General features: G+C 33.7%; 1 protein-coding gene across 1 annotated transcript in view; it reads right to left on the bottom strand.

Annotated features, from left to right (window-relative positions):
- The window catches only part of kcnq5b (potassium voltage-gated channel, KQT-like subfamily, member 5b), a 189,090-nt gene that overhangs the window by 41,428 nt on the left and 130,286 nt on the right, over window positions 1-17,376 (bottom strand). The window contains exons 2-3 of the mRNA XM_056458436.1: window positions 6,716-6,806; window positions 1,119-1,245 (exon numbers count right to left, since the gene is read on the bottom strand). Of these exons, the coding sequence (XP_056314411.1) occupies window positions 1,119-1,245; window positions 6,716-6,806 (218 nt within the window). The remainder of the gene's footprint in view (window positions 1-1,118; window positions 1,246-6,715; window positions 6,807-17,376) is intronic.

Genomic DNA, 17,376 nt, shown 5'->3' with positions numbered 1-17,376 from the left:
TCAATTCTAAGATCGCATTTGCATGCATATTGGGCCATTCTTATTGTCGAACCCTGCTTTTATGAGAACTTCAACCAGCCAAAGTGGCTAGTGAGAATGGCTGTCTTACCCGCCACAGCTGAAATCTACCCGCATTTGGTAACCCGCTAATGTCAAGCCCTGTTTGTAGATATGATCTTACCTTGGACGCTTATTCTGGAATCTACCTGTGGCTCAGATGCATATCTCCTTAGTGGTTAATATGAAAACAATATTTGTTTTGGTAAATCTAATGGTCAGTCTTTAGTCTAATAAAACCTACTATTTTTTTTTCTAAACAAACATATTTGCATATTGCTGTTCATTAAATATTATGGTTGAATCAACAATATTTTATATAAATAAGAATAGTATAACAACAGTACTTTGTATTGCAAAGCAGCCTGTGCTTCTTGTGATGATTAACATTTCATGCTACAATGTTCAGCAATCAGACGGTGGTAGAGACTATTGTATGAGTCATCTGTAAAGATTTTTTTATTGAAAGGGATCAAAGCCAGCGTTGTCATGGAAAAAACCCTTAACAGTTGAAAATATACACTGCCTTTTTTTCAGCAGCCATTACTCTTTTATTTCACTATTCCTTGACATTTTTCTTGTTATTCCTTGTTATCAATGTTGAAAACATATGTACTGGCATTTATTTCAAGAATGAAAAAGTGCATAACCAACCATAATGATTTATTTTCTTTAAATTTTTATACCATGTGTGCTTGCATGTAACAACAACAACAACAACAACCACAACAATAATAATAATAATAATAATAATAATAATAATAATAATAATAATAATAATAATAATAATAATAATAATATAATAATAATAATAACAATAATAATCTACAATCAAGTAAATATTTGCTTTGGTGATTCAATTTTTTTAAAAATATCATCTACTACCAAAACACATCGCGAATGTTTGAGTGGGCAAAATAACAATGAACACAATTTCCTAATAGAAATATGATCTTATAATCTCATTTAATCTCAAGTGCCAAAACTCTGACCTTAAACAGTAAAAGCCTTACAGTAAAATGTTCTCATTTCATTGTGGAATAGGAATAGTAAGTGCTCACCTATGACACAGAAAGGCTTCCTTGCAAAGCGAAGTCGTCCCTGCCATCCTCTGTACCGGCAACAACAACCAGCAGACCAGATACGAATGATGTACTCCAGCCCAAACACAACGATCATCACAAACTCCTACAAAAACAAAAACAAAATTGGTTTTGTTGTTGTACATGGATATTCTATGGTTTAAATATTTTACCGGTATAGCCTCTACCACCATCAAATTATGTATTATAATTAATTATTAACTTTAATAACGGTAATAATGATAATAGTAATAATAATAATAATAATAATAACAACAATAATAATAATAATAATAATAATAATAATAAGAAGAAGAAGAAGAAGAAGAAGAAGAAGGACAAAAAAGAAAAAAGATTATTATTAATGAAAATACAATAATAATAATATTAATTATACTACTACTGCTATTACTATGGGATGGTATTTGACCCAATATGTATAGATGACCATCATCAAGTGGTTGTACATGACCGTCCTATTACTCAGTCAGAGACCTATAAGTAATTGGGCATTTACAATTCTTTTACACGGAAACACACAGAGTGGGTTTGCTCTTGTTTACACCAGAGATTGTATTTTTTACATCTTTTTGGAGTTAACAAGAAGCTTATGATGTTGTTTTATAAAGCTGTTCTTAAAAGCATTGTCAGGTATGGTCTATCTGTACAGTGTAAAAAAGTTGATGCATCTCTTAAAGATAGGATGGAAAATTTCCACATTTTGAACTGCTTCCCTCTAGTAGGAGATATAGAGTTTCTAAGTGTAGGCTGAACCGATATAAGAAATCCTTCTGTACTCGTTTCAGTCAAAGTCCCTTTAAGACATGTCATTTCACTCAGCAACCATCTTTGAAACGTCTCTCGGGCAGTATGCTCGGGCATTCTGTTTGATTGGGGAAACATAAAATTCTCCAAAACTGCTAGCCAAGCTTATGATTGAATTTCAAATTAGGAATCACCAATAAAATTAAAACACAACTTTGTCTTTAGTTTCATTTCTGAATGTTCGAATCACACAAAATTTGCAGAAACTCACATCTGGTCTGAGCCCCTCCCTCGGAGTATTGTCAGTCTATAGCGATGGATGATTTGCCTCTTACTAGAAGGCGGGCTTTGTTCACCATATAAGGATCGATGATTGCCTCCTGTACTAGAAGGTGGGTCTTCATTCTCCATATTGACTGTTACGCTTTTCCCCATTCAAAACAAGTGACATGTCTTGTGTATTCTATAGTCTTTGTTTCAGTGGGTTTATTTAACAAGAGTTTATCTTAATTAGCATTATAATTGTATTTTGTATAGTTTTTTATTAGTTGTTTTTATGCAATGTCTGCAGCAATATGGTGATGTCCATAACAATTTTCTTTCTTTAAATGTTTACTACAACCACTACTACTACTACTACTACTACTACTAATAATAATAATAATAACAATATATAGACTAACCTTAATCAAATTACCATAGTTATCAAACAACTGTGTTCAAAACATTTCCCCAAATTATGCTATTTAATTGATAAGTGAAGTAAAATTACCAAATTATCTAAGAAAACAACTAAATAAATTAATACACATATTAACAAATCAAATTTAAAAAGCTGTGAGACAATCTATGATAAACAGTATGCTCTTGTGTTCGAGATAATCTTGTTATTACCAAACTATAAAGCCCATACAAACATAGGCTCAAAATACAACATTTAGAAGCTCCCTAATGCACAGAGGAGGAAGCAGATGTCAGCTAATATGGATCTCCTGATTCCCCATACAGAAGTCAATTTGAAGACAGTAGATTGCGACTTACATCCTGTATTTGCATTGCATTTGAGATGCAGCACTGTGACAGAATAAAATGTGCTGCATTATGCTGCGTTCGCTTTTAGCTTCAGAGTACTGACTACAGATCCTGAACATCATACAGATCATGTTTGGTGTCAGCTGAGTCAATAAGGCAGATCTGGTGAATTTGTATAGCCATCATTACAAATACACAAACCAGTAGGCTCACAGAAGCAGAAAAACAATAACAAGAACCTTTGATTCAGTGTTCCAGCCTCTCACCTGTGGCTGGCTATTGTCAGGGCTTTGTAATCAAATAACTATTGACAATATTCCAGCAAGCTGAATTAAAGCTGCAGGTCAGATTCTAACAAACAACATCAGGGCTTAATAATAATGGTTGCATTTCTACTGTGATTTGACTTATTTGGTTAACCTGACCTGTGTTGTACTATTAAATATGCTTTGTTATGCTTTTCAGATTAACTGTAACAGCATATTCTGAGTGTAATATACTGTATATGTTTGTGTAAAAGGTTTGAAAAGATTTTTAAAAATCCAGAAACTATGGTGACTACTGAGTCTATACCTTTTATTGTATCTCACATAAAACCTCTGTGATGATTTGACAGATCCTGGATCTTTTAGTAATAGACATCTGGTTAATTTGTTTCTTTGGTTATAATTGTAAATCAGATTAACTCTTGTGCACTGTTTAAATTCCCTACCCTTTTGTTATGTTAGGGATGAAAACATCCTGCTGTAAAAATGCATTAGATAACTTTTTAATCAACCTCAGTCCTGATCAAAAATACCAAATTGCTTAAAAAAATTAAAGGATTTTAACTCTTTAATTGCCAAATTCACAAATGATGTCACTGATTTGGTGAAAGAAAAAACATAAAATGATGTACTTTTAATATAAAAGTAATTGTGGACTGGATTTTTTTTAACCTTTTATCACAGTCTTGGACATGTGAATGATTAGTAACAACACTGGCTGTGATGCATTGTTAGATTTAATTTTTTTCTCCCTAATTTACTGTTGGTGGCTGTTTTTGCCCCACTTCCATTATAACCACATTTGATGGTGCATCAAAACACAGTCTTTGTTTTTATTTACTCCATGTAGTTCTGAGAGCTGAGATGCATATTTGGATTTTATCAGACACATCAAAGCAAGTGCGTAAATGTCACTCTCACACCCTCACACACTCACAGACACAAATACACACACTTTAATTTGCTGTTATACTCCATATAAAATTCAGAAACTAAACCTGGCCTATCTAATAGGTTAATGGTGCCAACTGATGATCAACAGTAAAAATTACAACAGGGAAAACCCCTGACAATCAAAAAATGCATGATAATATTGTGTCCTGATTTTGTAATCTAAACCACGTGGTTATAATGGAAGTCAATGGGGCAAAAACAGCCACAAACATTAAAGAAAACTAACCAAAAACAATGCAGCAAAGCTAATGTTGTTTCACATGTCCAAGACTTTGGTTAAAGGTAAAAAATAAAAAATAAAAAATCCAGTCCACAATTAAGTTTTATAGTGAAGCTATGTCATTTAATGTGTTTTTTTACACCAAATCAGTGATCATCAAAATCATCATTTTCTAAGCAATTTAGTAGTTTTGATCAGGACTGAGGTTGATTGATTTATGCAAAATAATAATAATAATAATAAAAAGAAAAAAGCCACAGCGGAATAAAACGCCAACTTATCCAGCACATGTTTTACGCAGCGGATGCCCTTCCAGCTGCAACCCATCTCTGGGAAACATCCATACACACTCACTCACTCTCATACACATACGAACAATTTAGCCTACCCAATTCACCTGCACCACATGTCTTTGGACTGTGGGGGAAACTGGAGGACCCAAAGGAAACCAACACAAATGCAGGGAGAACATGCAAACTGCACATCGAAATGCCAACTGACCCAGCCAAGGCTCGAACCAGCAACCTTCTTCTGTGAGGCGACAGCACTACCTACTGTGCCACTGCCTCGCCATTTATAGAATCATTTCTTCACAAATAAATATCTCAATGAGAGTAACCTATATGTATAACCTATTTCTATATTGCAGAAAAAAGTGAGGTACAAAAGCTTTCAAAGCATGTTCGTTTGTACCTGAAAGATCTATACTAGCACAGCAGTTTTAAATTATTTTAATAATCATTATAGATTTTGAAACATTATTTCACATTATTGTTGTTTTCTTTAATTCAATGAAATACTCTTGAGAGAAAATACCAGCAGTTTCTTGGAACATATTTCAGTATTGCCTTTATCTCAAATTATATAATCTAATCCTGTTTATTTGAAATAAGTCTGCTCCCAAGCAGGATTGAGCTCACCAACTTGTTGCTATGACAACAACTCCTGGATGAATTTTGAAAAAGGAAACTATCCTGGATTATGTCAAATACTAGCCTATGTAGTTTTGTGACAGATTTGAACAACCTCAGCCTTTGTGTCTGCAAACATAGACTATGACTTGGAAGAGTTTGGTTTGTGTTATCAACATGTTGTAAAAACCAATCCACATTTGATTCATATCTAAAGAACAATGATTCATATCCATCTTTGAATTGACAGAATAAAACCAAAGCATCGTTATTGGTCATATTACTGTGCTTTCAAGCATCAGTAGCTGAAATTCCCATATGGCAATGGGTGTTTGCTTTCCAACTTTAGACCAATAACAACAGATCTGGCAAATCAATGTTGAGCAGGTTTTCAGAACGAAGGGGTTTATGAAAATGAATTGACGAACCATTAACAATATTCTGAGAAAAAAAGCAATGCTCTGGTGATATTATGAGAAAATGAATGTGTTTTTTTTTTTTTACCTTGGAGGGATTTAAACTTTGTAGATTTGTTGTTCTAAACAAAATTAGGAAACTTTAAGATAGCAATATAGAGGTGCCGAATTAGCATTCAGGTGTGTGTGGAGACTCATCAAAAGGCAAATAGAAGCTGCTTTGGTGGGTAGCAGAGAAAAGTACTACATAATGGGCTGTATAGAAAATACTGCCTGCTGGAGCACAGATCAATCTCAATGAATGTTGCAAATGGAATTTAAAATGTGCACCAACCCCCAAAAAAGAGCCCTGAGAGATGTAGTAAAAAAACAGTTTCAAAATAATAATTAAATATCATTTTTCATTTTAATATTTTGCCACTATTTTTCTAATTTTACCAGTTTGTATGTTAAAGTCTTGAATCACAAAAAAAGATATATATATATATATATATATATATATATATATATATATATATATATATAATATATATATATATATATATATATATATATATATATATATATATATATATATATATAATTTTTTTAAATGTAATTTAAGTCAGGCTGGAATAAGTATGTTGTATCAGTTTTATATCAATATATCTGTTACACTGTGTGGCAAAGGAACACTATTTCATCTATATTTTGACAAATAAAAAATAAAACTTTTAGACACTCTTGCGATTAACATGATGACTGTGTATATAAAAATCACTGCTGTAATTTTAACTAAATGTAAATTATGCTAATTAAATGTAATTATCATTAAACCGCTTCTTGGCTTATATACAGTAAGTTTATCAATTAAAAACGTTTGGATATCATTGTTGTGACATTTTAAAAGGTCAAACAGTACAGTACAGTTAATGATGTTAGAGTGATGCTTTTTCTAAAATGTCTACTTATAAAAGTTTTGCATTTAATGTTTTGCTTTATTTGTATTTTGATGGTGTAATCCAGCGCTTACCAAAATCAGAAGACTCTGAGAGGCCTTTTCCTGGTGATCTGGAATAGTAGAGAAGACAGACAGAACCAGGCACCCAAACACCAGCACAAACCTGAAAAAGACAAAAGAAGGAAAACAAAAGTTTATTTTTAATGGTTTTTAGTCAAAGATTTTTATCAAACATGAAAACAATTTGATATTGATTAATCTAAGCATTTTAACATTTCAGTTTCCTTCAGATTTCCTTCATTATTATCCCCTTCAGTTCTAAAGAAATATCTCTGGCAGAGTTAAGAAACTAATCTGAAATCTTCCTCCAAAACATTTCCAACTTTATGTCCAATAACGTTAATTTTCCATCATCAATAAGAAATATGGCATGAGGAAAACTGCTGTTCAGAGAACAACTGTGCCTGGAGATTTGCATTATTGACCCCTTCAAACAAGGGGTTAGAGACATCTGTATTTGATCACTGAACTTCTACGTCAACTGCCTGCTCTCTCGCTCCCAATCCCTCTCTCGTCCTTTAGCTTTATCCCTCTTGCTCCATGTAATCTGGTTCCCACTCTCTATTTTTCACAATTACTTAGTCCATTTCCCTGCAAATTCTCATGCCTCCCTCGTTGTCTTGCTTTCATTCCACCTTTCTTTTATTTTCTCCCACATACTGTAGGTATAAGACACAGAGACCATTTATAAAAAATAAATAAATTAATAAATATATTTTAAAAATAAATTTCAGCTACAACCAAATGATATTTAACAGAGCAAGGAAACACACAATTGTTTGTTCACACTTACATTTGTCCCAAAATATCTATTTGCCAAAAGATTCACTATGTTCAATCACTCAAACTCTGATGAAACCCACCTTCTAAAACCTTTCAAACTGACCTCTAACTTACAGCAGAGCCCCAGACCCTAAGGCATATAAAACACTTCCCTATGACCTAATACAAGTGGACAGAACTGAATAGATCAGAGAAAACACGACCTTGGCTGACCCTATGACTGAGATGAACTTTGCTTTGCTGTGCAGTTTTATGTTGATGCGAGAATCATTAATCTTACAAAATACAGCACTGTCCCCTCTTCTGTATGTTTCTGTTTTCTACTTCGCAAAATTATCATTAGAACTAATTAGGCATCGTCTTCATCACAAATGTTTATAGAATTTTCCCACTCCAAATCTGAAATTTGGAGATCTTGAGACTCTTTTTAGTGGCGCCATGTGGTTGAGCTGGACTCTGTCTAAACTGACCTGAGTAAACTAGACGAGGCTATAATTTAAGAGCTTATAAAACAGGGGTTAAAGGCTTGATCTTGCATCGGTGTGGTGTTTGTGTGAAAGCAGTGGGCGTTATGGGGCGCCTCACCCTTTGACCTGACCTCTGTTCAGAAACAGCGGCAGAGCTCCACTACAGAGAACACAGGGCAGAGGGCAGGGGCAGTGTTTTCCATAGGCTGTCATATGGCAATGTCGTTGCTGCATGTCTGGATTTACTCATAATTCCAGTTCTCACCGAACGCACCCATGGGATTAGAGCATTCAGTGCGATCAGCTGCTAAATTCAAATCTGCTTTACGGTGATGGTTGCCACTGAGTAAGACACGCATGGCACTTGTCATGAATCATAATTTATTAGTATATTATATACATAACATTTGTGGTCTTTAAAATGCTCGCTGATGTCTATAGAGATGACAATAAAAAAAAATTTTCAACTTAACACTAGAACTACAGAGGCTGTCATTTTGATCATTTTTAATTTCTTGAAATAAAACCCCCATATCTATAATACCCTGACTTTTCCTAAATATGTGTATATTTCTTTCTAACATTCATTTCATTCATTTTCCTTCGACTTAGTCCATTTATCAGGGATCACCACAGCAGAATGAACTGCCAACTTATCCAGCATTTGTTTTATGCAGCGGATGTCCTTCCAGCCGCAAACCAGCACTGGGAAACACCCATACACTCTCACATTCACAGACACTTATACACTTTGGCAAATTTAGTTTATTCAATTCACCTACAGTGCATGTCTTTGGACTGTGGGGAAAACCAGAGCACCCAATGGTAAACCACACGAACACAGAACACGCAAACCACTGAACTTTCTGCTGTGAGGCGACATTGCTAACCACTGAGTGACCATACCGCCCTTCTTTCTAACGTTGTTATTATATTAAATTTGCAAAACACAAAAGAGCTATGAGTGTTTCCACACTGTAAAAAAAATGTAAGATAACGGCCGTTAAATTGCAGAAATTTACTGTAAAGTAACAGAGGTTGAATTACAGAAATTTACCAGAAATTTTAATTTAAGGAAATTTCTTTAATTTAATGTCCATTATTTTACGGTAGATTTCTGTAAATTAATAGCCGTTATTTTAAATTTTTTTCGGCACCCCAGAAATAAACCGTAAAATTACGGATTTCTTTTACAGTGTACTTTTAATTACAATAGCGATCAAACTGACTGCACGCATTACTGTTGCCTAGCAACATGTGTCAGAGTGTCACAAAAAAGCCTTCTACCCTGCTTGTGAAAGTAAAAATGAAAGTGCGGTGCGGACCCTCACAGGCTAACTTCTAGTAACTTTTAACTTCTTTGTAGACTGTATTATCAAAAATATTGTATTCTTATGGAAATTACTTACAAATTGAATATGATAACAGACATTCAATGCTTAATTTTCATTTGTAAATTTAAATAAAAACTGACTCTAAATATGAAATAGGACGTCTTAAATGAGAATGGTCAGAATGACCGCTATGGTAATTCTAGTAGTTATAGAATTCTGGTAGTTCCTGTATTAATGATCAATGTGACAAAGTTGATGAATTAGCATGATGTAAATCCAGCAGCTTTAATCAACAGCTCTTGGTTTTTGTATTTAAAAGATTAATTATTTATTTTTTGACATAGTTACATTTGACATAGAAGATATGTGCAATGTTTTTTACTACATCTCTCAGAGCTCTCAGAAAAAAAATGAGTCAACAGTTCATAAGGTCAGTTACCTAAAAAAATGAATACTTTTTCAATGAAACGGTTGAGTGAATGTTTCAATTACTCCAGAGTAGAAGGCTACTTGTTTCATCAGTAGGTTAGGCATAATTTGTTAAAAATGACAATGTTTTTGCAGTGTACAACTCCCCCCAAAAACTTTTTTTGCTCCTTTAATACCAATAGTTGTGTTCATACAGTGAGTTAGTGTTTTTGGTACTGAATGATTATCTGCTTTTTAGCTCATTACTAGGCCCACCCGAAATCTGTGCGCGCAGAAATCCGCAGATTTCCACAGATTTTTATCCCATCATTGAGTCTATTTATTTACTTGTGTAAATTCATATTTATAATAATAATTTATAATTTTAGCAATATTATTGACTAATATGAAAATGTTCATTTGATTTATTTAGAATACAACTTGTAAAGTAATATTTTCTGTCTTTTAGTAGATATAATATATAAGAGACTTGCTTTGTTTAATTGGATTTGCATTGTAAACTACAAATAAAAGTTAAAAAGGTATTCTTTTTTTATTTCATATTTTACGCTTTTAGTTACGATACTCCCCAAAATCATTACGCATAAATCTGCAGATTTATTTATTGCCAAATTCAGCACAGAAATAGCAAGAAATGTCCGCAGATTCTGTCTGGTCCTACTCATTACTTGTTCACTTGTTTAATGAAGCTTTAACAACTCTACCATAAAGACAGCCATATGTTTTAATCATAAACAAACTTCTAATGACTCTCTGTCATAAACCAGTAGAAGTTTACGTGATTGAACAATTCATGTTGAGAATACTCAAACTAACAGCTTGTCTGGAACTCCCCAACACAGAAAAGCAGAGTGATGCAAACAAATGAAAAGTTCCAATGCTGTTCAACTCAACCAATCAGATTCAGGACAAGCCCCAGTTGTTGTATAATTCTCAACAAAACCTTGAGAGTGACTACAAAATAAATAAACAAAGAAAAAGTGCAGGGTGACATTTGCAACAACCACCTATACTGGATGGATTGTTGAAATGAAGTAGCGGGGAAAGTAGACTGCTATAGACATTACAATTATCTGTCAAGCAGCCAGTGCATGTCTGTTCTTTAGGGCTCTAGTATTTAAAAAGAGCTCTTTTACTCTCCTGCCTCTTGTCAGCTCACTCAGGCAGACCTATTTCAGTTCAGCGCCTATGCCTGAAATGCTTTTTTTTTTTTTTTTTTTTTTCAGAGGAAAATGGAAAAAGAGTAAGTGCATGAAACTGAAGTAGCTCCCCTCATCAATCATCTGTTAGTCCAGGCTAATTACTCAACCCTGGTCTCCAACCCTGTTCTTTTGTACCTGCGTGTCATTTCCTGCCCTGGTGGGTGGCAGTTGGTGTGTCTGTAGAGTATCACGGCCTTTGATGTCGAAAAAGAAGGTCTTAACATTTACATGCAGACCACAGTAAACACACACACTTTCTCTCTCTGAAGTGCCACTTAATAGGCATCATTTTGCATAATCAAATTGATTTGTTTTGAAGGTGAGTGCCAGGGACGAGTGACTAATGAACCAAATCTCCCTCTCTCACACAGATATGTATCACGCCATATCATTATTTCTTATTTGTGTCCAAAACAGCAGATGGAAGTCAGATATTTCTTCAAATCCCTGCCCTTGTGATTTATATCAATAATTATGTATACATACCATTGTATGTACAGTGCTCAGCATAATTGAGTCCACCCCATTTTGAAAATAAATATTTTTGTCCATTTCTCAGAGAATATAAGCAGCGTATTTTAGTGCATTTAAACAAAACAGATTTATTTAACAGATATATTTATTAAAATTATGTTTTAGTCACCAAACATATTTAGAAATTGAAAGATAATACAATTAAATCCAAGCTAAATATCGGCAAAAAATTACAACCTACAAAAGTTCAACATTTTTTTTTTTTTGTCTTTTTCTCTCTTTTCCTCTTTTTTTTTTAAATTGCATCTAATATTTTTCTAAACATATAAATTTGGCTGTTCTAGTTTTTGGACCGTTATAGTAAGTTATTTTGTTAGATAAGCTCCAGATTTGGCTTCAGTACTGACTAATCTAATGTATATGCACAAATACATTATTGTAAATCCTTCTATTAAAAATATGAATTTTAAAGATAGATTTGTGAGGGGTGTACTTTTATATGCTGAGCACTGTAGTTACAAATCAAATTCTTTTTTTTTAATCGATCAGAAAACTAGCAATGCACTACTGAACATGCAAGGTGCTGCGCAAAGCAATCTAAGCTGGTTCTGTACATGTCTTGCATTCACATATAATTAAATGCAAAGCAGGGGTAAAGAGAGGCAAATCTGGTATTTGTGCATAAAAGCACTTTTCATCTCTGATGTGCTGTCTAGGTGTATGTTTGAGACTCGGGATCACTTAGCTAGGCATGAGCTGGTATATTTTGATTCTGACAGTATGATAACCTTGGATAAAAATATCACAATTTCAAGCTATTGTGATTTATGCTCTAAAATATATTATTTTTTTAAAGTCTGGGTAAAAAACTAGAAATTTTTCCCCTTTGAACACAATATATTTTATTTTGATAAACATTTAAAGTATTTTGTTACAGTAAACATGTCAGGCTAATTAATTCTAATGAATCACTGACCTGCTGTCTTCATTAGTTTCAAAAACACAGATTTCTTTACAATTTTAAATGGTATCTTTGGATATCTTTTCAGCTGGAGATACTGTTGTCCAAAAAAACAAAAAATGTAAAAAAAAAATCTTACATATACCGTAGGAATGATATAACAGAAAAGTTGGGTGGTTTAAAAAAATCTTGACCTTTCCAAACCGCAGTATACCTTAAAAACGGTTATCATCCCATGCCTAAATTCAGCTACAGAAAAGACCCAGCAATCTTGCAAACACTACTGACGTGTGAGCTGTCCGTGGTCCTGCAGGCAATTATAAACGCTGCACAGAAGGACTGTAACGAATCGGACACACTAACATCCTTTCAAAGCTGTGTCAGGCCCTAGAGAGTTAGATTGGTGTTGTTGGTCTACAGCATCTACAGTAACTGCCCCTATCAATAAAAAAGTCATCAAACTGGGACCTTATGAGTATAACCTTGCCATAACGGTGTATTTCATATAATGTACAGTATATGTTTATGTTAAAATTCTTCTCAGATTTTTATTTAAATTTTTAGCGATTTGATGAACCTGTATTCCCAATTATATATTTAAAAAATTATAATTAATTATAAGAGACTAACTATAGTTTCCATAGGAGATTTTTTGAATACATATTTGTACTTATAGACACACGCACAGGCATGAATATAATTTACAAATATAATGCACAAATATAATGCAAACAAACAAATATACATAAAAACATAATACCTATTTTAAAAGAATTATGATCACGAAACTTATGCTGACTGGGCATATTTTTGGAACACATTGTATGGGTCAAAATTCTGGATTTTTTAAGGCATATAAATTAGATAATTAGAATCTTAAATGGCACCAAGTGTACTCCTTTTACAACATGTAAGATAAGTCTTTGGTGTCTCCAGAATGTGTCTGTAAAGTTTCAGCTCAAAATACCTACCAAATAATTTAGTAATGACTCCAGAATCTGCCCATTTTGCTGTCTTTAGTACATTGTAGCTGTTTTTGTAGCCTGTGGCTTTAAATCCAAATGAGCTGCTTCTCTCTGCCCACTGTTCCCACATGCATGTCTGCTTCTCATGCGTTACGTCAGATAAACAGCAGTCAGTGAAAGAGTCAGACACAGATGAAGCTGAAATCCAGCTCATTAGTCAAAAATACCAAGTAATTTCATGTATTTGTGGTGGAGTCTATTTAAGCCTTTCTGAAATGATGATTCACACACAAATGCCGTTTGCAGTAGACACTGATTTTACTGACACCATGCGGCCGTGATGATATAGCAGTTAAAAACTACATACCGATTTTACTACATAGTCTTTATTACAAACATGCTCTGCTTTATAAACATTTTAAACAAATAAAACTTTTAAAAATCAAGTTGTAACAAATATTTTAATCTCTTTTAAAAAATTTAAAAAATGTTCTGTGGACGTGTATACATGTTATTATAAAAACATAGTGCCTGGCAATCACGCACTCCTACATCACGTTGCGAAGATCATCAAAATCACTGGGATTTGTGTCCTATTTTAACGGCAGGAAATTTAAAAAAAGAGACCTGTTGGGTTTATATCACTCTAATTTGACAGTGGACATACTATACATACACACATTTCTGTCCAAACAGCTTACAAAAGTTGATTTTCATCCCTTTAAGTAAAGATCACGTTCCATAAATATATTTAGCAAATGTCCTACTCTAAATATATCAAACTAAATTTATAATTAGTAATGTTCATTGCAAAGCCATTTATTTAGACATATTTTAAAGTTAAATTTCCCTGTATTCTGATCTGCTCAGGTTATTAAAATGTTGTATCTCTACCAAATACTATCCTATCCAAACAAATCAATGTAAAGAATATTTATTTAGCTTTTAGGTGAAAAACTGACACCTGTAAGTGGTTTTGAGGTCCAGGGTCACATTTAGGTACTTTAACTAACTTGTTATCCCCCAACTAAAGCTACTTTCAGATTTGTTTGTCTCCATAATTATTGCCTGATGGATAAATCATAAGCACTAGCAGTAGCCTGATTATTTTACCAGAACATTTCCTGTGAGGTCTTTTGCAAGCTACAGTATTTTGAACTCGAAGGTTTTCTCTGAGGGTCTTTAAGGTGACTTAATGGTAACAAAACCTGAAGCTATAAACAATTTTATATGGAATCGTGATAAAATTTGTCAATAACAATGATAAGCTCTGGACTTTCTATATTGATCTAAGAGCCAATGACACAGCAGAAATGTGCAACAATGGGAATCTAAAAGTGTGTTGATATTACTCTACTTCAAGGACAGTCTGGGAGTTTCATTTTTTTCCCATTGCATCTTATTTCCTATTTTCTATCTCGACTGACCTGTCTACCCTTGAAATGTGTGATGCTTTTATGTATGGTCGGAGGGGTCTAATTTCACTGCATGTAACAGTGTTGTGACAAATAAAGGCTCTTCGTCATATCAGAGGTCTGTATCGAATTTTCGGACACCGAAAATCTATCGGCCAAAAATATGTTCTACAATTTAATGGACCCTCTAATTTTGTGGCTTTAGTCATTGTTGGTGTAGTCTTTTAAATCTGGAAGCATTAACAACTTGTATTGAAATACATGTCATTATCGTTCAATATGGAAAATAATTATCAAGACTGCATTTTTGCTATATCGCCCAGCCCTATTAAAACCCCAGACCTATATAAATGTAAAAATAAAAAAAATAAAAAAAATAAAAAGCTTAAATGATAATCAACCTTGTAACCTAAATGTTTTTGTCTCCAAGGAATTAAAATACCTAAATATGTTTAAATCTTTTCTAAAAACAAGCAATCAGACAAACAAAAACAAAGTTTAGAAGCCAGCAGGGTCTTTGTGTCAGAGACAGGAGAAGGATTATCCTAACATAAACAAGAGATAGACTGTATGCGTATGCAGCTGAATTGTAACTCATGCCTTTTAAAAACAGAAACACACAATGCCAGCTGGCCTTTAAATCAAAGTGCAGCATCTGTTTGTACAATAATGACATTTAGCTAACATTATTCTACACCGCAGAGCTAAATTTTCAAGCAACAAAACAAACAATCACCAAGCAACCCATCAATTAGTCTATACAGTCTCTCTTTAGCATCATACCTCTACAATTGTCTTTTCAAGCATGTCTTTATCTCAGTCTCTGTGTAAACCATGCTAGCAGTAACAGGCTGTCATCAACCCTCTCACCATGTGAAACACACTGCTGGCGTGTCATTGGCTCCATGTCAGCATTGAAGCTATTGCTGTGCTGATGGTTTCCTCCTGCTGAGAAGATGCTTCTTATCTCTCTCTTAATATTCTTTATGAAGAAACTTATTTCTGGCGCACTGAAAAGTTTTTGTCACATTTGAAGACAGTGCCATTATGGATGGGCTATCAATGCAGGGAATGTTTGATTTAGCGCAACCAGGATTTAATCCCACAAGAAATATGCTAATACAGCCCTTAATATTTTACCACGTTTTCAGATTTTACCACATTCTCACCCTGTTATTTGTATATTTTAATTTTTAGCTTTTGTTTTTGTCTGTTTTTTGGAACTGTTCTTCACTGGACTTGTAGCTCATTGTCACGGTCAACTACACTCTACGTCTCAACTCCGTCGACACATGTCGAACTACCAGACAAACTGGTAATAGCAGAAAAGCTGTCCATATGGAGCGAAGCGGTCGCATGGCAAGCGAGAAAAGGAATGGTGTCATACCGTCCCGTAGCATTCATTTTAAAGATGAAATGCAGCTATACGTAGCTCTGGCTACCTGATTCACACTATCCAGAAATGTATAAAGGGCTACGTTTTCAAAATGAGTCTGTGATTTGCCCATAAAAAAGCAAGTGCTTGTGTATAGTCATTGCACAACATCATACACAAAAGCACGTACAGTACTAATGAAATGCCACTAAATAAATAAAGAATTCTACAACAACAACTGTAGGAGTCATATTTAAATAATTGATATTTTAATCTATTTATTATAAATTTCAGAAATTATCGAAATATTTACGATAATTTTTATGTTTGGGTTAACTGATTATGTGAATGAGTGGCTCTTCCTCCATTATGTGGCGCTACGGCGTGTAAGTGCAAATGAGAATGGACTGGCATTGTTTGCGAGAGCAGAGCGAGAGGTGGGGAGAGCAGCAGTATTTTCAATCACATTGTACCTTTATGTTTTATTTTTACCACCTTGGAAGTTATGTTTGTTTTATTGGAAAGTAAACCAAAGATGGTGATTATTAAACCTAGTAAATCTTTGACTTAACCGCATCTCCGTGTGTGCTTAATATTCATATGATCTGAAGACTCCATCGCTAATCTCAAGAGGCTAATATGAAAGCATTGGCTGCTACAACAACAAATAAAATAAATAAATATTAAAGTTATGCTAAAATTATTGCTTGATATTAGTTAAAAAGGCATGTTATATTATAGCATTCAGGCTATATTATTGCATAAATATACTTATTTTCAAATCCTGTCAATATTAAGAATGGTTATTGTTGAGTGAATTAATAAACACAAATCCAGCCCTAATGGTGTAATATAATAAGTCAAATAATAAGAGATCAGTATATGGAAATGGTATACTGTGAGCCTCAGACTCTATTGTTTGAAAAAAAAAAAACTCCATTGTGTAAAATCCTGGTGTACAAAAGGCCAACCAGGACACAAAACAGTTTGTTGCATGACTTAAGGTCAGGTTTTAATTCATCTGGACCTGACAAACAGCTGCCTCATCAGAACACTAGCCAAAACACAGACTAAAATGTTACAAACACGATTATTAATATGCACACCTTAAGCTGTGTTTGATAAGTCACAATGTTTCCCAGTGAAACAACAATGATAATCCCCCCCTTTATTAGTTATTTTTAAGTTTATTTAATTGTATATTTTACTTACTATGCATGTGAGACTTTTATTTTGAAAACAGGAGACACAGATTGTTTACTATGCAT

Source organism: Danio aesculapii, chromosome 1 (assembly GCF_903798145.1).
Source record: "Danio aesculapii chromosome 1, fDanAes4.1, whole genome shotgun sequence".
Taxonomy (NCBI): Eukaryota; Metazoa; Chordata; class Actinopteri; order Cypriniformes; family Danionidae; genus Danio; species Danio aesculapii.
Note: the sequence above shows the minus strand (reverse complement) of the source record. Positions and strands in the feature narration are given on the sequence as shown.